General features: G+C 34.0%; 2 protein-coding genes across 2 annotated transcripts; one reads left to right on the top strand and one right to left on the bottom strand.

The window, feature by feature from the left end:
* Positions 1–100: 100 nt before the first annotated feature.
* On the bottom strand, positions 101–9,006 carry LOC126822582 (proteasomal ubiquitin receptor ADRM1-B). The gene is made up of 10 exons (XM_050551545.2): positions 8,768–9,006; positions 7,390–7,506; positions 6,921–7,050; positions 6,489–6,551; positions 6,078–6,168; positions 4,375–4,556; positions 3,624–3,647; positions 2,794–2,954; positions 2,464–2,566; positions 101–273 (listed from the first exon to the last, which is right to left on the bottom strand). The coding sequence occupies exons 1-10, from the start codon at positions 8,966–8,968 to the stop codon at positions 182–184; spliced, it is 1,164 nt and encodes a 387-aa protein (XP_050407502.1). The 5' UTR covers positions 8,969–9,006; the 3' UTR covers positions 101–181.
* Positions 9,007–9,136: 130 nt separating this feature from the next.
* LOC126822504 (phospholipase ABHD3) lies at positions 9,137–20,566 on the top strand. Its single transcript, XM_056103552.1, has 9 exons — positions 9,137–9,521; positions 13,030–13,193; positions 13,558–13,680; positions 14,417–14,473; positions 15,221–15,266; positions 15,506–15,618; positions 16,297–16,519; positions 16,878–17,043; positions 17,544–20,566. Exons 1-9 carry the CDS (start codon positions 9,333–9,335, stop codon positions 17,753–17,755), a joined length of 1,293 nt encoding a protein of 430 aa, XP_055959527.1. The 5' UTR covers positions 9,137–9,332; the 3' UTR covers positions 17,756–20,566.
* The last annotated feature ends 851 nt before the right edge of the window (positions 20,567–21,417 follow it).

Here is a 21,417-nt window from a genome sequence, read left to right as displayed (position 1 = left end):
CGAACAACAGACAATTCCCATACCAATTACAGCCTTCAATATTGGTTGTGAGCAGTGTTACAGGGCAATTAATTCAATCTATTAAACTGATAAACTCATATAAAAACAGTACAGATTTTATTCATTATTGTTTATTTCAAACTTCTTTTTAAGATAAACTTGGATGTTTTTTTTATTTTATTTAATGCTCCATCTTTTCATCGCCTTTGTCATCCTTTTTATCATCTTCCTTTTTCATCCCTTCCTGCATGGCTTTTACAAACGCTTCCATATCTGATAAAACAAAATAAATTAGATTAAATTAGATATTTAACCCACAACCTATAACTAAATGTAAAACTCATTTGTCAGAAGTTCAAATGATTTATTTTAGTGAAGCTATATGCAAACCTGAAAACATTATTAATTTGCTGCAAAGTAAGTCAATCTTCTTTTGTGAAACACAATGATATGTGGTTTAACGTTCTAATTTCATGCACCAACAGGGCGTTAACGAAATGGGGTTTAACGTCCTACTCCTATACTGGGCTAATGAAGACGGGCATACGCCATACAGTGTGCTATGAGGGAAATTTTACCCCGGCAGCGGCACTGTCGCCTAATCTTATATCGAATTCCAACTGCCAAGGGATCTTTTACGTGCATTCTAATGTATACACGGGACCTCGGTTTTTCGTCTCATCCGAAGGACTAGACAGCTGTCCTTGTCAGTCCCTCCGTTCTGCACCACTGACAAGGAGAAACCACATCGGAAAATCAGAATGAACCTTCTCGGCCAATGCAGGGATCGAACACCCGACCTCCAGGCTAGTGAGCCAGCATCTTAACCACCTAGCCACCGTGGCTCCCGTTAACGAGGGAGAGAAATGGGGTTTAACGTCCATTCGACACAAACTAGGTCATTACGGGACTAACATATGGTTTTATTTTATTTCCATTATTCGCTTGCGCGTAGGCGTTTTTAGCAGTGGGAGGAAACCGGAGGACCCGGAGAAAACCCACGAGGTTGGACAGGTGACCCTACTCCTTGTCACGTACAACCGGGGATTCGAAACCATGCCAAGTGACTCAATGACAGGCCTTATGATACAGCCATCCACCCCCCCCCCCCTCCCGTAAGCGAGGACAGGATCTTTTTGTATAATGAACACTTTACACATACAGATGAGATGGTTTCATCATATAAGAACTATTAAGTAATGTATCTCTGTTATGCCATCAACAAGTTTAATTAGCTTATACACTGAGTAATTACCAATGTAATGTTTTGGTTTGCCAACACCTTTGTTGCCCTTATTGTTGTTTTGAAGAAAAAATTGACTTTTTAACTCCTGACGTCAACTGGTAGACTATTGCCATTCAAAAGACGACCACCATCAAGACCAGTGCATGACATTTATCTTGCACTTGCAAATCATTGGTTTTTTTTTTCATTTTTAGTGAAGTTGTTCACGGACTGTACAGCGCAATGTACGGCTGATTCACCTGATCTATTCACATGATTCGATATTTGTTGTTTATTTCTTGCAATGTCTATGTAGTTCGTTTTGTCCGCAGTTTTATTATATCAGTTTTGTATTGTGTGTAAGGCGGGTCTCTGGTTTAAACTTTATTTTATGTTACAAAACAAAAATGACAGGTACGTGTTATGAATCTTAAGTGATTTACCCACCCATCGCCAATGATATTCAGTACACCGTTGCAGTAGTATCTTTAACACAATTATATACTCTTCAAAAAAAGTAGGGGATATTGAAATGCTAATAGCTATGCAGGTTGCGATGTGATAAATAGCCATGGACATCTGACATGCTTTGAGAGTATGTTCACAGATGAAGAACTTGTCGCCCCAACAGAACCACTGAGCTGCACATGCGACACCCAATAGCTCCTTACACGTGGGAGGGGTTCATTGTCAAATGGTTTATCTATCCATGTTTGCTTACCTATCGGTTCTTGCATAAGATTTACTGTTTAGCGTATCTTTGCTTTTGTTTGTTACATTTAATTTGATCGGGAGACGTGTTAGTCGACGTCAATGGACAACACTGCAAGAATTGCCCGTGGCACTGCAAGAGGAGTGGGTCAGTTGATTAGGAGCATGCCACAATGAATTGCTGGATGTCTGAGGATTGGTGGAGCAATTACTCATTATTAAGACAAAAATCAAAAAAAAAAATTTGCACTTTTGATGGTGTATCTCTTTGCGAGTGAAATGGGGCCATCAGATAAGCTGCCCATATGAACTGCTTATGTTCACGTGTAGGCAATTGGCCTGTTATTAACATACACTGGTTACCTCTAATAAAAACAGCAGTGCATTTCCACAGTTTGTATTGTTTCTGAATATCCCCTACTTTTCTTGAAGAGTATATATATATGCAGTATATTAAATAAATCCTTTTTTAAAAAAGATAATTAAGAGTACTTTTACTTTGGTTAAACAGTTACAGTATTACAAACCTCCTTGTGCAGCTGCATTGGCTACATCCTCCCCTAATCCGAACTGTGTCATCAGAGGACCAAGATCACCTGATTGTAGAGCAGAACTAAAAGAACTCAATGCCTGTAATACAGAAAATAAATTTCACTATATATTATTTCATGCAAAGCTATATTTTATAAAAAGTATATATTTCCAAAAATTCTTTATTTTTCATAAAAGTACCATTGACCCATCCAGTTTCATATAATTTAAGAACTATTTTTTTAACAGAAGTTTGATGAATAGTTTCTCCAGGTCTTTAGTCATTTCAAGAGATAAAGTGAGGACAGTGAATAATGGTACAGTACCTGTTGAAACTGGGGGGATGATATAGTATTACGTAGTTCTCCCTCCGTTTTAGGTAGAGTTTCACCTTCAGGCAAATATGGCACCAGCTGTCTCTGTATATCAGGATTAGCCAATATTGGAATCATAGATTCAGGATTCAATGCTTGGGATAGATCAACTCCTGTGAATAAGATCCAATTTATAATGTAAATTACACTATGTGAAATATATCATCTACAAAAAGCAATAAGGAAAAGAAAAGAATTCACTTGTGTTATTCAAGAAAGTTTGATTTAAAAAAAAAGCTTCTCAAAAGCTCTGGTCTGTACAGTGTGTTTGAGAGAGAGAGAGAGAGAGAGAGAAAAATGGGGTTTAACGTCCACTCGACACAAACCAGGTCATTTTGGGACTAACATATGGTTCAATTTTATTTCCATATTTCGCTTGCGCGTAGGAGTCTTTAGCAGTGGGAGGAAACCAAAGGGCCCGGAAAAAACCCTCGAGGTTGGACAGGCGACCCTACCCCTTGTCACGTACAACCAGGGAATCGAAACTGCGCCAGTTGACTCAATGACAGGCTTTACGGTACAGCGCGCACGTTCTAACCATTCGGCCATCCATCCTCCCCCCTCCAGTGTGTTTGAAGTGACAGGTGTAATATCTTCACATTAAATTCATGTGGGGCTCTGAAATTCAAGACACTTCTCCCTCATGACCTGCTAAAACAATCCCAGTCAGCTGAATACTATTCTTATAAACTCTGATCTGAGACTACTTTACATTTCAGTGACAGGGGCAGTAATTCTGAGAAAATTCTAAATGCGGGCATATCAAAATTTATTAAACTTACTGTCCCTTTCTTCAGTTGGTGGCACTGAAATATACAGAAATAATATATTTACATGGAAATACAAAGCCAATTGGACAAAAAACATTCATAATTTACAATAAGATCTTTTATAAAAACTTAAACAATGTATAATTTCATTTTTCTGAATCATTAAAGGTACAGTGTTTTTCTGATACTTTAAAACATGTCCAACACAAAGTTCTAAATATCAAATACTAACTAATACCAGGCATGCATAACAGATTTAAAGGACAATATTGGTGCCAGTCATTATCACATATGTGATAGAACTGGTTAAACACGTTCCAAATATTATTTTATCACAGAGTTCCAAATATTATTTTATCACAGATATCATTGCTACGATAGATGCATAATTAATGTTTCAACAGTCCTTTCACTGTCTCACAGAACAACTTTTGGTCTTCGAAGGAATTATTAGTGAGCAGAAATTCGCCCATGTATCTGTTACCACCCGTCACTTCAGTCAGTTATATAGAGGGATAACTCGTGTTTTCCTTTTGGTTTCGTCACTTCCGATTGTTGAAACATTGATTACGCATCTATCGTAGCAATGATCTCTGTGATAAAATAATATTTGGAACGTGTTTAACCGGTTCTATCACATATGTAATAATGACTGTCACCAATATTGTCCTTTAAATTAAACCAACAAATGCGGCAAAAAACATGGTCATTCCTTCACTTAAATTAAGGGGACCACAGCAGATTCTTAGTATAAATTACATACCATTTATAGAAGAGAGAATATTCTGTAGATCACTAAGTTGTATCTGTTGTCGAGCACTACTATTATTATCAGCAGATGTTGTAGCTGGACTGGGTAAAGCAGCAGCTGTAGCAGGACGTGTTGTTGTGGGAGTAGTCTCCCCTGCTGTTGTACTGCTTCGCGAACTTGATAGTCGTACACCCCTATAAAATAGAGGAAAAGAATATCATGTTGATTTCCTGAAGACACTTTTATTTAATTTTGTTCAGTTCAGTATTTACAGATGAAAATGCATTTTTAGTAAGCTTATAGGATACATGAAGACATTATAAAAGTTAAATATTGCTCTTGACGTGACATGGTGTGAAAAATGGAGATTCACACCTATTTCTTCGTTGAATAGCTTATTTCTCCAGTAACAATGCTTCATAAAGTCCAACTAGGAAGTGGTACTAATATTGATGTATCTATGAAATATTCATTTAGTTTATTGTATTGCCCTTTCAAGGATCAAATTTATTGGATTTAACAGCTTCAAGACTTGAAACTGAACCTTTCTTCTTGTTTCAACCCTTAGTTACTGGTCACTATGGTCACCAGCTTCGTGTGCCCATTGCTATTATGGACTAATCTTAGAATAAAATAGAGAGAGAGAGAGAGAAATGGGATTTAACGTCCACTCGACACAAACTAGGTCATTTCGGGACTAACATATGGTTTAATTTTATTTACATAATTCGCTTGCGCGTAGGGGTCTTTAGCAGTGGGAGGAAACCGGAGGACCCAGAGAAAACCCACGAGGTTGGACAGGCGACCCTACTCCTTGCCACGTACAACCGGGGATTCGAAACCACGCCAGTCGACTCAATGACAGACTTTATGATACAGCGCGCGCACGCTAACCATTCAGCCATCCAACCCCCCAGAATAAAATAGGACCTGGTTGGAAAGTTGAAGTAATGTGGGATGACAATTCACTATTCGTTGATAAGGTCACCAGCTTATTGTACCCATTGCTATTCTTAGCTACCCTAATAATAAAATGCGGCCTGGTCAAGAGGTCCCATGGAAAATTTATAGCTTTCATATTTATTTGCTTCATCATATTAACTTTATCCAGTAAATGTGGAGAGCTGACAATATTGTGCCACGAGCATACGCATATTAAATGTGCACATTATAAATACATACTATTAAATCTATATTATTTATATTAATGTAGTTTGTTATGACACAGCGACCAGGCCCCATATAATAAAGATAGGTTGCCAGGCAACAAAACATACGCCCACAGCAGCTAAATCGTCTGAGCGGTCGTCAAGGGTTGTCGCATATTTATTCCTTTGTAGGTAATTGGGGGCCTTTACAAGACAGTTCCATACAGATCAGATTATAAATTTTGTCATTTGAGGGTTTACAAGGTTCTACAAACTGAAACAACGGTCTCAACTCTGGAAGTAATCTACAGAAATTGTTGAAATTTGACAGGCTTTTTTGTTTTACGAATTTAAATAATGCATATAAATTTTGGACCGACAGACGGACGGGGGCGACGGCAATATACTTCCACATTTCAATGTGGGCGTATAAAAATGTTACAGAGATTTAATAGAATGTTTTTATTAAAAGAAAATAGATTTAGACAAGAATTAAATAACATATTAATAAATTGGCCTTATCACCCATAGTGTAAGAACATAATTGTTCTTTGGTCTAATACTTACGGTTCCGAAGTAGTTGATTGAGAACTGCTAGGACGTCCCAACAGAGATGATAATCCTCCTGATCCCCCTCCTCCAAGACCTAATCCTCCCCCTGCAGAACAAAATAATATCTTTAAAATATATATTCTGAATAAGTAGCTTTATACAACATTAGAGAAACAGACTACATGTACAGTTAAAAATAGTTGTCTCCCTTTTAAGCACATTGGGGTAAGAGGGGGGGGGGCTATATCTATTCTCGCCAGTCTTGTAACTTTTGAGGGCTTGAAATTTATTCCTGTTTTCTAAATTCCATTAGTAATACCTATGTAATACCACCGAAAATAAAACTGTTCGAGTCTAGGGGCAATTTCTAGGAGTTGTTCAAACCACATATTACGTTAATGATATTCTAGAAATGAAAATAAACACCTAGAAGCTGCATCAATTGTTGTTGACTCATTCCACTTAAAACATTCTGTAATTCAGAATCACCTACAAATAAAAACAAATACATTGTAACAAACATACATGTAATCGGAAGTCTTATTTATTTATCCATATATTCTTACTATTTAAACTGTGACACGTCTTAAAATATTTGGAACATGTATGTTAAGTGTTTATTTTCATCTCTTTTAAAAGATATATTTCTTTGACAGTTGTTAACCATCATTTGCAAATCATGTCCAACCAACCAGAAAAAAATCATATATGTTACCAAAATTATTATATCTTTCAAGGTATAATACTTCAAGTGAAGCTTACTTGACAATCTAGGGCAACAATCTAGGGCAAGTTCAAACAGTGGTTAACTTATTTAAATTAGTGTGGGCTTATTAGGTGGAGGAACATTTAACTTACCCAATCCAGATAAATCAGATGGCAGACCTCCGCTACCACCAGCGCTTCTATTAGAACCTGGAGCAGGTGGATGATTCAAAAAATCGTTCACTTTACGACAATTATCTTCATCTTTTTCAGTCTTTGGTTCCTGAATAAAATATTTGAATCCATGTAAAACAACCCTTGGACATATAATCACATTCCAGTTTCACATATAGGTGCCAGAAAGTTATCAAATCAAAAATCTCCCTTGATCTGATAATTTGTGCCAGACATTGTTGGTGACAGGTGTCATATTATTAGACTTGATCCGTTCACCAGAACCAAATGCTCATATTCATTACAATCTCAAAGTCTTTTAAAGATGCAGTCATTTTCCATAGTTTTTTCTCTTGTGAATGAACAGGATCTATTTGTACGAGAGTCATATACTAGTACCAGAATACAATAGACATGTTTGTTGACGAAGCTTATTACATTTACTCACTTGTAACCAGTAGAAATATTTACGAGATGAATTCTTAAACTTCAGTAGATAAGCTCTTCCAGTTGTACATTGAGCTAAATGCTTAAATTCAATATCATCAGGAAAGATGATCAAATCCTAAAAATGGAAAGAAATTTATTACAAACTTATTTGATAACAAAAGTGGATATAATTTCAACTTGTCTTTGTTTGAGCCTAAGCTCAACTTAGTGAAAGCTTGTCTAAGTTATAGCTTATCAAACATGTATCCATGATAGGCCTAAAACTAAAACAAAAAGTTGAATGCCATTTTAACTGTTAAACCATTCTACACATTGGTACAATGTACTGTTCAATGGCAGCTTATAAATGTCTTCAGTGTCATCAGAATGTAGTGATAGACATTCTGATTATTTACTGTGCCTCATGCATTTACTTGTTTGCAAGTGCCCATCTTCATTACCCCAGTCAGAGCAGAACAGTACTCAGTAGGACATTACACCCCATTTCATTTCATTTGCTTGCAAGTGTTGACATTCACTGATGAATACACTAAAATTCAACCTGGATCAATTACAAATTTCCAGGTATGACCTCATTTATCTAATCTGGGGGACTAACAAAATTGAATCTGTTTATATGTAGTACATAAACATACATTATGCAAGAGCTAAATCTGCCAATTGCAGGTCTTTCTTTAGGCCTGAAATGTTATCTAAATTATTAATTAAACATTAATTAAGTTATCCAGACCATAGGCCCAAAATTCAATCGCTATCTTCTCGGTTCAGAGTGGATCAAATTGAATTTGGTAAAACTGAATACCTACAATCAAGGGGGGGGGGGGGGGGGTATCGATGATTATCAAAGAACCGTAAGTGCAACTAATAATGTTTTATCGTTTGGTTGAGCCTTTTACTAACCACGTGTTTCATGTTAATAAATATTTTCTTTTGTGTTTTGAATTGGCCTATTTCTAATAAATTATCCCGATACGAGTCCCAAACGTCGTATACCCGAGTCCCAAACGTCGTATACCCGAGTCCCAAACGTCGTATACCCGAGTCCCAAACGACGTATATACCCGAGTCCCAAACGACGTATACCAAAGTCCCAAACGTCGTATACCCGAGTCCCAAATGTCGTGGTCATATTTTTTTTGAGTCCCAAATGACGTGAGTCCCAAAATGACATGTAATCTCCCCCCGCCCCCTAAATCCACGCCCACGGTAACAGTCACAGTGTGTGTAACTTTTAGACAGATTGTTAAAATTTTAAAGAAGTAACAGAATTTAATTTTGAGAGTACAATAAGTGAGGAGAGAGAAAGAAAAATACGAATAAAGGGGGTTAACTCTGATTTATCTCGTCATGAAAAAGCAATTTCGAAAAAAACTCACATCTTCCAAAGTTCCAGTGGTGCGATCTTTCCAACAAAAGTGCATCAACGAATCGTCTGATTGATAAACATAAACCAAACCCTTCCTCTTATCTGCTGTCACCGTTTTATCCCTCAAAGTCATCTTTCCAGCCCGGAATTCCACCAGATTTTTACTCTGGCTTCGTCCACTTGCATTTCCAAACAGTGCTCCAGACGCCATTTTATGTGTATATTAGTCTCGCTTGTCCAACATAGATTATGAAAATGAAGTACGATGCCTGGATAACTGGTCTTCATCTAAATTCCGGAAGTAAAGATTTGACTGATCCATTGTAAATATTAGGGGTGTTTGGTGAGGCTGTCAAAAATATTTTTGATTCTAATGCTATTTATTCAACGCGAAAAATATGACGACCTTTCCAAAGAATTCTTTAGACCCTAACTCAGCATTTTGTTGTCTGAAAGCTACAGAAATAAAGCCCAACTTGTGTTTGTCTCAATCGATTGTTTCTGACTAATGGTTTTGTCCAAGAGGTCAAAGCGTCAGGATTTTTTTCGTCTTGCCGGTGGGTCGAAGTCCAATTATGTCGGATAATATTCAGTTTATCAAATCACAATCCAGTTATCAATCGATACTGAGATATCTGAATCCATCAAGCATGGTTACCTATTTACAAAACACGTTAAATTTTTGTAAAGAAAATCCAACTCTGCCATTTTTGGCTACTGCAAGTGTGGTTTATTTGACTTATTACCTGTTCAGTGTTGTGAAGGTAGATTCTTTTTATTAATTTATTATGCATTGTAACCGTTTTATACCAGAAAAATTGGCATGTATAGAAAGAAACGAGTTGATTATTAATTTTGAAGTGTCTAGTTATTCGGATGGTACAAAAAATTCAAGGTCCCATACATATTGCCATTCAATCATGTAAAAGAAAAACTGGCAATTGAAATTTGCTGCTGTCCAGGTAAAATTTACCTCTGTCAAATCATCACAATTGTTACCGAACTATTTTCTTTCACAATCAAAATTTCATTAAATTCAAAATTGTCAATTTGAAGAGTTCATGTTTTCTAATCAAATTACAACTTTTCCATAGAATGGCAGTATTAATAAATTAATAAAACATTTCAGGTGAAATGTGAATTTTCTGTAAAAAGCGCAATATTCAATGACCTTGGAGAATTTTTTCACAATATATAATTTGTGACCATTGTTTTCTGTTCGGGTTTGTGACATAAGGCTGCCTTAGGTTGAAATTTGGGGTATACAAGCAGCTTGAGCAGAAAGTAACATATAGGCCTGGTGGCATTGCACTACCATTTCTAGTTTCGCGGTTAAGTACATATACGTCAATCAGATTCTAACATGAAATGTGAAACCTACTTTCAAGATACAAAGTAGGAATTATATAAAATAGCAATGTCTTATTTGATAATTGTTTAGAAAAACAATATTTCTCATGTGTAGTCATGTTCCTTAATGAAGTGAACACTCATAAGGCACATAGTAGGACGTTAAACCCCATAGTCATCCAGACAGTTTCACCTTATTGATTTGAACCCAACTATTCCAGCATATAATATGTTGTCACTGTTTTGACTATTTATGTTAGTTGAAGAGGAAACAAAATTGATTTGGTGTAGGCTCCGCTGGATCAATACACAGTTTAATAGTAGACTGGAATGATCAAAACTAGCTTACATGGAAAGCATGTAAATTGCATTTCAGATAATGTACCATCATATTGCAAGGCTGACTTATCGTGACACTGATAGTTTCTTAGAGGGCAGCCAATAAAAATTATAGCCTACCAGCATTAGGGATTTGTAGCTTGGAGACTGTAAAATGTTAGAAATGTAAGCTACGTCGACTAGGTGTAAAATTTCAAATGTGGATAAGTAATTCTTACAATAAGAAATACAACAATTAATGTTTAGTTATGAATAGCAAATAAAGTGTATTTTATTAAATACTGACATGTCATAGAAAGTTTTATTCAAATTATTGAGTTGAGTCGCAATCTATAATGATACATGTACGTACTGTACATGTATGTACTTCATCCACATGGATAAAATATATTTATAGCTCTAGATGTATGACCAATCAGATTAAAATACAAATATAAATTTCTAATCGTTTCTTTACATTTTCGGTTACCTTCACTCCATGGAGATTTTACCGACTTGTGAGAGAGGTCTAGCCATACGCTTAGATCATATGTAAACTTTTTTGTTCTCAGTAAGTCAAGGGGACTGACTCTCAGAATTCCATGCACACCTCTTGCAAAGCTTGAATAAACAGACAATTTTATTGGCTAATCCCCTATAGCAGACAGAAAACAGTTTACTTAAAAACTCTTCAAACTTCAAGATCTTAACTGGGTAAAAAAAACAAATAAGACAAAATTTGAACTATCAAAAAGGAAATGAAATATTATCTGTGTTTTAAATTACTGATTTATTGCATTTATGCACACAATTTTGATAATTAGAAAAATCAAAATATGTGTCTATTTCGACTTAATATCTCTTTACTTAAACTTAAAGGGTTGAAGACAGACTTATGAACTTTATTTAATCCAGTTACTGAGTGTAAATCATTTGATCTTTTAATTGTCTAATCCATGATTTACCATGTGATTTGTTAGAGATAATCTTAATATATTGTTGTACAGGCCCCCCAAAAAGTGATTTTCTCACAATGAATGTTCATGAGCCCCTATATAGCAGTCACATACCCAAAACACATATTTATACACATCAATGTATTTCATTAAAGGGGCTAAATTGCTAATATTTGGGACCTAGAAATTGACACAAATGGGTCGCAACGTATATAATGATGTAATATGAATGTATTTAAACTGATTTACATTCAACCGTTTCTGTTTTTACTGTAATTTCTAAACAGTTATGTTTGGCGAAATACACCAGAAGTCTCAATCGAAAGGCAATTTCTAGCGTCTGGTTATTCCAGTCTACACCGATAATATTTATTGCACATGCTCTCCGGATAAGGTTACCGTTTGACATGACTTGTGGAATATGCCTAGCCTCGTTTTTCGAGTCCCTTATGACAAATAACACTGAAACGCATTATGGTACACGATTTGTGTACCAATCGTAAAATGTTTATTTGTCTTAAATATTGGATATCAGAAGTCCATCTTTGCCCGGTAAGATCATAGCATCAATGTTGATTTAGATTGACAAATTATTTGTGTTTTCAATGTCGAAGATTTTGGATGATATTGAGTTAGAGACATAGCTACTTTAAGGTGAACAGAAGTTTAGTCCTGAATTGTTTATGTTTTTATGACACAGTATACATCTGATACACCGCTAGTTGGTACTGTGGTGTTTTTACGCATCAATTTAACCCGTTTTCAATATTCAGATAATCAGATTTTGTATTAGATAAATTAGATAAACTCAACCAAACCGTCAGCCAATTAATTTGCTCAAAATGGAGCCTAGAAGTCAGCCCCCTATCATACATGTAGACATTGTTAAGTACAGATTTGTCTATTTTCTATGTCAGTGATACCTTTAATACATGTCCATCACAACTTTGAAAAATTGTCAGGAACAAACTCAGACCATCTGTGCTAACTTTAGGAGCAACAACTCCCTTAGAAAATACACTCTACAGTTACAGTATCTTATCATCACAACATGTAATCAGTTATATGATATCAACTGTTGGGATCAACAACTCAACAAGTCATTATCATTATCAAGTACACTTCAAATTGTGAATATTATTTTAAAAGTACTTGTAAACTATTCAACGAATTATAAACATTTTCATACGCCCACATTGAAATGTGGTTAAAGTTATCTATAATCTGATTGACTTCAGTTTATACTGAATTTACAAAATCTTGTGGAGGCTCTTAAAAATTATAGTTATCAAATTTATAAACAATGTTGTTGTTTTTTTATTTTGTGGGATAAAGAAACTGATAATTAGTTTTAGAGTTATTTACCCTGAATCTGTTTTGAAAATCTTGTGGGACCCTCCCTAGTAAGTGGTAAAGTTGTTATTCGATTAATTTCAGACGAAGAGCTTTTTGATGATAACTCAAATTGGTTTTAAGTTATCATCTGCATGACTATGGGTATATTAAATGTTAGTATTAGGAACTGAATGCCAATCAAATTTTAATTATTTCTGATAGTTACTTTATGGGTTGTTACTCTTGACTAGTTTTTTTGTGTTCAGTACATATTAAACTTGCAGTGGCTACTAACCATTTCTTTATATTTCAGAAACCATTAATAGCTTGTAAAGACAAAAGATTATGGAATTTTTTAAACAAACACTGTCCAGTGGCTGCAGAGAAATATTGGCCAACATTCTGGTGTTTCGAATCCCGTGCTCAAACTATCCTTCGGGTTTTACTTCAGTCAAAACCGTCAGTGCAATATAAAAGGTAGGTAATGTTTCATCATTTTCCTAAACCAGAGACTGAATATTGATCAACAAGAACAAATTGTTGCCATTTTATTATAGCCAATAACATTTATCAAGATTGTGTACTTGTTAATTCTGCCCCCTGGTTTTAACCTGAAATGTATTATAATAATAGCATTACTTTTTTTTTACCACAAGAAATATGAACATGTGATAATCATGAAAATGTTTCTGTTTTTGAAATAAAAATGGATCACAGCAATATCTGAAAACCAGAATATGTTTTCTTTACATGCGACAACAACATCTAGTTTTAATATGATTTGGGTTCAGCTGATGGAATAAATTATGGTTTAAAAATTATTAATTGGTCTCATTTTCAGTGAATTTATTTATACCGTAGATGGAGGTCAAATTAAATTAGATTGGGCAGAAAATAATGAAAATAAAAGATACACGGAGGATATTCGACCCACCGTATTATTACTACCAGGTTTAACAGGTAGGTATTATATTCATCGTCATTTATAGTTGACATGTATAGACTTCTGTCGAATACCTTGATAGCAAATGAACGAAACTCACAGAGTATCACAATCACGGCATGCTTTTCTGATCAGGGACATTTAAAAATGAGGCTACTTTAATGTTCTCTTAATCGTGTTATATCTTAAAGCCTTCAAAAATATTTTTCACACCAGGGTACGTCAATTTCTGCTGGTGTAGTAAAAGGTATCAGATGTTTGTCATAATTTCCATTCCCCTTTTCAAAACATGTCATCGCCCGACGCCCACGTCATAGCTGACCTGTTCAAAGTATGGTATAATTGGTTTTGGTGAGATTATTTGGCTAGTCATAAATAAGAACCCTATCAAAATTTAGACTCAGGTATAACTGCAGAGTTATTACCCCTGTGACAGAAACATTGTAGACACTCTACAGGTTAGAGTTTTTGAGGTTTTTTTATGTCACAACAGACTGTGACGTTCTTGCCTCCCTTCATCATTCATTGGTACTAAAGCCAACTAATACTCCTTCTCACTTCCACAATCTTGAATCAGAGTTGAAAATTGACACTGAATTGGGAAATATTCTCTATTTGAGGACAGCTGATACTAAACTAGTCGATAAGAAAGTCATGCTTTTGTCCGGTTAGAAGCACTTAGTTCAAATAACCATCATATTTGTGAAAATGCCTAATTTTCATGATGAAACTTTAAACATGTATCTTATACAGGTAGCAGTAATGAATCATATATATTACACATGGTAACAGAGGCTCAGAATTTAGGTTATAGGTCAGTCTTTTTCATGTATATTTATACACCCAACCTGTCAATCCACAATTCTTTATTTTATTTAATTGTAAAAGAAATTTATTACTGTATTCTATCATTCAATTCATTTTGGACTTGTTAATGCACATCTTTCTGGTTTCATTAGACAACTGATGTCCTGCTTGTTAGTTGGGGTGGGGGGTGACTGAATGATTAACGCGTGCACATTGCATCATAAGGTATGTCATTTAGACAAGTGATGTGGTTTCGGTTCCCCGCTTGTACGTGACAAGGAGTAGGATCGCCTTTCCAACTTCGTGGGTTTTCTAAGGGTTCTCTGTTAAAGATCCCTATGCGCAAGTGAAGTACTGAAATAAAATTAAAACTTTATGTTAGTCCCAAAATGACCTAGTTTGTGTTGAGTGGAGTTAACCACATCTCTCTCTCTCTCTCTCTCTCATACACATGTAGATATTACACAAATTATCTCCCTTCTTTCCATAGTGTAAAATGGTAATATATTATGGCTATTTAAAGCTTACTATATTTGAAACATCATCAGACATAATACCACTGATTAATCACTGCAAATGATTAAACACTGATTAATGATTGCAAATTATTCTGTCTTTTGTAAGCATATTACCACTTTAACTGAGATTGGTGAATTGCATCCATGACAGGGAAACAATTTACAAAATAAATAGTGTACAATTTATCAAAGCATTCAGATATCAATATGTGAATTTTGACATTTTTTTTTTTTAGATGTGTTGTGTTTAATAATAGAGGTATTGGTGGTTCCAGATTGTTGGTAAGCTTTTGCTAATTAAATTATTGAAAACTATTATAGTAATATTATGAACTCATAAGGTTGATATTGAAATCCATTGGCCATATCTGGCTTTTATATACAGGCTCAGAATGCAAATTTCCTTTAGATGTTAATGGGATGACCAGAAGAATAAATGAAACAAAACTAACCTAGCGTCTCTTCGACTAGATCTCCCATAGAAAAGTTATCTGTAATTGTTTTACTTTATTATATTTCAGACACCAAGAACATATTGTGCTGCCAACACAGAGGATCTGACATTTGTAGTGGATCATATTAAATCTAAATATCCTAATGCACCCTTACTAGGAACTGGTGTTTCACTAGGAGGGTAGGTTATAGATATACACTAAACAACCACTAGAGTTGATTATACTAAACAATTCCTTAGAGTTGATTATACTAAACAACCTGTAGATGTGATTACACTAAATAAACAATTTTAAGATGTGATGACAAAGTCAGCCCTTGAAGAGATTTTACGAAAAGCCATACATAGGATTATACAAAACACTTACTGGACTACTGAAATAAGTTTATTTGTCTGTCTGTACACCATGTCTGTCCCTCATACTGTTTAAGACACAATAACTGTTTCTAATTACCGTAGTTGTTCATTAGTTGAATGCATTGACAGTGTTCAATGATAGGCATTTTCTGCCTCAACACTTTGATTTATGATGCATTTTGTAAACCATAACTTTTATTCCAATTGAGTTAGTGATAAAACTTGTTGTGTAGTTTAAGTACATAAATAGCTGGACTATTTGCTGCTCAGGTTAAGCAATTTTATTACTAGATGCTTTATAAAAAGATAACGAGCATATAATTAATGAATGTCATCTATGTATTTTGGGATTTAGGTAGGGGACATCAGCCTCACTGATGGCTTGTTTTCTTAATTAAATGTTAAATAATAAATTTGAGTACATTTTAGTGTGAATTAAGTTGTGAAAATTAGACGTTATGTAATAAATTTAAATGACATGTAAATTTTGTTTATTTTCAGAATGATATTATTTAATTATTTAGCTAAAACGGGTAAAAATTGTAAACTAGTTGCTGGTGTCTGTGTTTCCGTGGCGTGGAATGTTTTTGAGTCGGTGCTATCACTAGAACAACCACTCAATCTCTTTCTGTTTAACAGAACTCTGGCGCAGACACTCACTGAATTAGCTCGGAAAAACATTGACATGTTTGAACATCATTTTGATATGGAACATGTTTTAAAGGTAAGTTTTGTGAAAGAAGATAATTCATTCAAACTGGGAAATACCTGTGATTTCTGTGGTGCATTTTTATTGATAATTTCTATACCCATCCAGTATAATGTTAAGCAGATTGTGTTATACACCTCTGAATAGTATTAATCTCAAAATATCCTCTTGTATAGGTTATTGTTACGATATGTAATATTATCCCCAACAGCAGGATTTTTGTTTAGATTGGCCCCAACAGCAGGATTTTTTGCTCACATTAGTCCCAAATTACTCGTCTGATGGGCGATTATGCAATATTTCAACCAATGACAGTTAGGTTCTCTTAAAGTCTTAACATTAAATTTTATTCATATAAGTTTTCTATTTCCAGAGTTCTACTATACGTGAATTTGATGAAAGATTTACAGCTAAGATGTTTGGTTATCCATCGTGGGAGGCTTATTATGAAGAAGCTTGTATACATCAAAAAGTTCACGCTGTTGAAGTTCCTGTTTTATGTTTAAATGCTTCAGATGATCCTTTCTCTCCATCACATGGTAATATTTTTATTTTGTCACCCCGTAGACCTGTGGTATTCTTACAGTTATGGCACTATGGACTAGTGGCAAGAATGGCAAGAAATGTTCTCTATCAGTCTGTTTCATAAAGACAATGAAAACAAAAGTGAAGCAGCATTGTAAATCATTTCATAGGTTCCATATGAAAAAAGTAAATAATTAAGTACAAAAGAATTGTATGTTTTTCTGACACGGCAGCCCCCTCATGCTCGATGCATGATTAATTCTATCTGCATTTCTGAATTCTCTTAATCATTATTAATGTTTACCTTATCTTAAAGGTCCTTATACTTATAATGTAAACTCTGTGGAGATATTAATTTATTTTTTATTTAAATTCCACAGTTTAAAGTGATTCATAAGTATTAGAAACCAAAGGTTACCATTGCAATATTTTTTCAGAACAATAAACGGTCCAATTCCTGCCCCTTTTCAAACACAGTTTTCTTTCCTCCCTGATTCATTCTAATTTTTTTCAGCTATTCCAGTGAATGATGCCAATAACCATGACAACATTGCACTAGTTGTAACATCACATGGTGGCCATATTGGATTTTTAGAAGGCTTGTTTCCAAGACATACAAATTACATGTATCGATGGTTCACACAATTTGTAGATTCAGTGTTTCAGCATGGTGATAAAGAACTCCATGATTGTGACAGCAAAAATGTTGAAGAAATTCCTCAATGAAGATATTTTGTTGAAGTGAACTCTTAAATTACTGAAGAAAGTTAAAACTTAAGTAAAGCTTAAAGTTACAGTCGTCATTGAAGATTGGAGGTTAAATTAAATTGTTTAGTTAATGTAGAACAAATTTAAGAGTATAGTCCTCAATGAAGATTTGTGGTTAAAATGAATTTTTTAGTTATTGAAATTCCTTGATGAAGATATTTTGTTAAAGTAAACTGTTAAATTACTGAAGAAATTAAAGCTTAAAGATATAGACCTCATTGAAGATTGGAAGTTGAATTGAATTGTTAAGTTAATGAAGAACAAATTTTTATTACGAGTATACCTAAATGAAGATTTGGGGTTAAATTGAATTGTATAGTAGATTTAAGAAGAAAGATTTTTAACCCTGAAAATAAGGTAGAAAAGGTTACCCTTGTTGTGGAACTTTCCTATAGACATACAACAAGCAGTACCGATGAAACAATGGTTACCACCATTATCAGTTCGTTAATTATTACTACAATTACAATAGATTTTGTTGATTATGTTTTTATCCTTGATTCTGGCTTGTAGTACACTTTGACTGTAAACTAAAAACAAAAACAGTTTTTCTCAAGGAATCGGACCCATGCACTCTATGTACATGTATGTGTTAGGAATAGGTACAGTCATTGTGTGATTTCAATTTTCAATATCTCACATTAACAATAGGAGCCTAGTAAAATTGTAGCATTCTATATGTGAACTACAAAATACAATTCATAGCATTGTATGTGTGCAAATTACAAAATATGATTTATAGCATTCTATGTGTGTGGATTACAAGATATGAATCATGATATTCTTTGTGAATTACAAATGCAACTGTTGCATTCTGTGTGAATTACAAAAGGAGCAGTTTATATGTCTTAATTTAAAAGTAAAATTTGGAGAATTAAAAGGAAGTAAATATATATTAAAACGAGCTCAACTATGCAAATATTTTCAAAAACAGTATTTTATAGAGGTATATTATAAAATGAGAATTTGGTTAGCTTAGGATTTTTTAAGAATAGCTTTTGACAAAAGTGAGACTCTCACTTTAATTTTTAGATTATAGATATTTTAACATTAATTAACATGTCCTTTGACTTACGAGACGACCTGCAAGCCAGATGGTTCACAAATATTTGAAAATAAGACGTTTATTATGATTTAATTAAGAATATCTGGAGACTGAAAAGAAAAAATATATGAAGTATGGGCTTTCTTGAAAACATAGATAGCAGAATTATTATTATATTATGTACTTTGATATTACTAATAATAATTAATGATAATATTTGTCTTACATGTATTATAGTGCTGGATGTCTAAACAAGTGGCTCGACCTAAGACAAATAAATAAAGCTCCGTAAAGTTTATATAAACTAATAATGTTATAACTTACAGGAAAGATAGAATTACGGTACAGGCAAGTTTGAATTAATTAATTTTGAGGAAAAAAATTAATTTTGTAAGCTTATAATCACAATATGTAGCTGAACAATATTCATGACAAGTTTGCAGTGTTATATTAGTTTAAGAACTGTTTCTCATTTCTAGTGTTATTTAGAATGTCAGAGATTTTTATTATTGGTTTATTATAGAATGTTAGAGATTTTTATTATGATGATGATGATATTATATGGGTTTATATAGTTGTTGTTAAGGGCAGATCCAAGTGCTTTAGGTTTGGCCAGGGGATTTGATGCCTCCTTACAAATGACAATTACACTGTGGCAACTACAAAACTAAAATATTGATTTGTCATTTAGATGGGCATAGTCAAAAAATAACTTCACATCAGTTTGCTTGGGATAAAAATATGTACCTTTTTAAAGGGATAGCCCCACCTTACCCCAGGTGCAAAAATTATTGAATCTGCAATTAGTTGTCTTTGTATTGACATGTAAATTAGAATTTGTATGAATATTCCATTAGAATTTGAACATCATCAATTTTTAAATACATATATACAATTTAATGTAACTAACTTTTCAGGTTTAGTTTTTTATATTTTAAGATAATATACAAATGTTCTCCACATTTTCAGCACATCTTTCTTGTTGAGAAAATAAGCACTTTGTATCTCTCAAATCAAGAAACTTCATGCATTTGATTTGTTTTCATATTTCATGGTTTGCTGGTTGACTTAATATGTGTGTTTTGTGCAATATTTATTTAGCATCTGAATCACATTACGAAGTTAGAGAACATTAATTTATGTATAAATCATGTAGCATTATGTCCCTTTTTTGTGATATTTTTAGCATTTGAACCACAAGTTAGATAGGAATAACTTTCAAATCATGCACTTACATATTTTAGAACACACCTGACAATAATTTTGTCATTTCACTACGATTGTAAAGTATGGTACCTACAGTTAAAGCGATAAATGGGGATTGAGAAGGTTTAAAATTAAACAGATGCAAGTTGGTCACGGATTGTAATATATAGAATTATTTCTCTTATTCTTAATGTGATATTTAGCATTTGAATTGCACTACAAAGTCAGCAAGTACCAAATTTTAAATCGTGCAGAGTTACATCCCTTTTTATATTTGACATTTAGCATTTGAATCACAAAACAAAGATAGAGTGCATTAAACTTTTAATTGACTCGTGATATAAACATATAGTGGGCTTTCATTCTAGCATTTTACATAATAATATTTTCATTTTACATGTTTCTTCACCATTATCCTTCACTATTAATCTTTAACAAATTGTGTTCTTTCATTTTTTTTATTTTATTTTATTTATTTATGAACACTGACTAGTTAAAATATAAAGAATTTAAACAATTGTCTTGTATTTTTTATGTAAATAATAATTTGGTGTGGAATGAAATGAGCTGGTCAACTTGTCACAATATTGTGAATGTTGAAACACCTTTTAAAATTACCATTGCATCAAATAAAGTTTTTTCCGATAGTTTGGATAGAACCTACCGAAATGCCTTCAAATCTCAACATCTGTTTGTGGAGGTGGTGGAGTGGTCTTAACGTTTGCACTTTAGATTATAAGTTCTGTAATTGAGTCAAGTGGCACTGTTCCATTTCCCAAGCTTGTAGGTAACAAGGAGTAGGGTCACATTCCAAACCTTGTTAGTTTTCTCTGGGTTCCTCCAACTACTAATAACCCTGAATTATTGAAATAAGATTGAGCCATTTGTTAGTCCCAAAATGACCTAGTCTGTGACAAGTGGACATTTAACCCCATTTTTCTCTCCTTCTCTCGTGCGTCTTGTTCCTACAGTCATCTTTTTATTACATCATGCCCAAATTATATTAGCCATCACCTGGATATTAATGCGTCATGTGCCACTGACATGAGGTAACCATGTCGGAAAATCCTGATGAACTTTCTAGGCCAAATCAGGGATCTAACGCACGACCTCCAAGCTAGCAGGCCAGGGTCTTACCTCCCAGATAGATATCGATACAATGCTCAATTATAATTACATGAGTTGCCTGGTGGCCATTGTCTAGGGTTCTTTTCCCATGAAAATCGGTTCTGGTCATCTAAATAATCATATTGAACATCCTGCTGTTTCCAACTGGTGATTTAGCAATCATTTAGCAAACAATTTGTGCATTCTATGCATGGACAAAATGGTTATGTTGCAAGCTTGTCGTCTTAAGTGACAGCTAACA

Source organism: Patella vulgata, chromosome 1 (genome assembly GCF_932274485.2).
Source record: "Patella vulgata chromosome 1, xgPatVulg1.2, whole genome shotgun sequence".
NCBI classification, from domain to species: domain Eukaryota; kingdom Metazoa; phylum Mollusca; class Gastropoda; family Patellidae; genus Patella; species Patella vulgata.
This window is presented reverse-complemented; position numbering and strand designations above follow the sequence as displayed.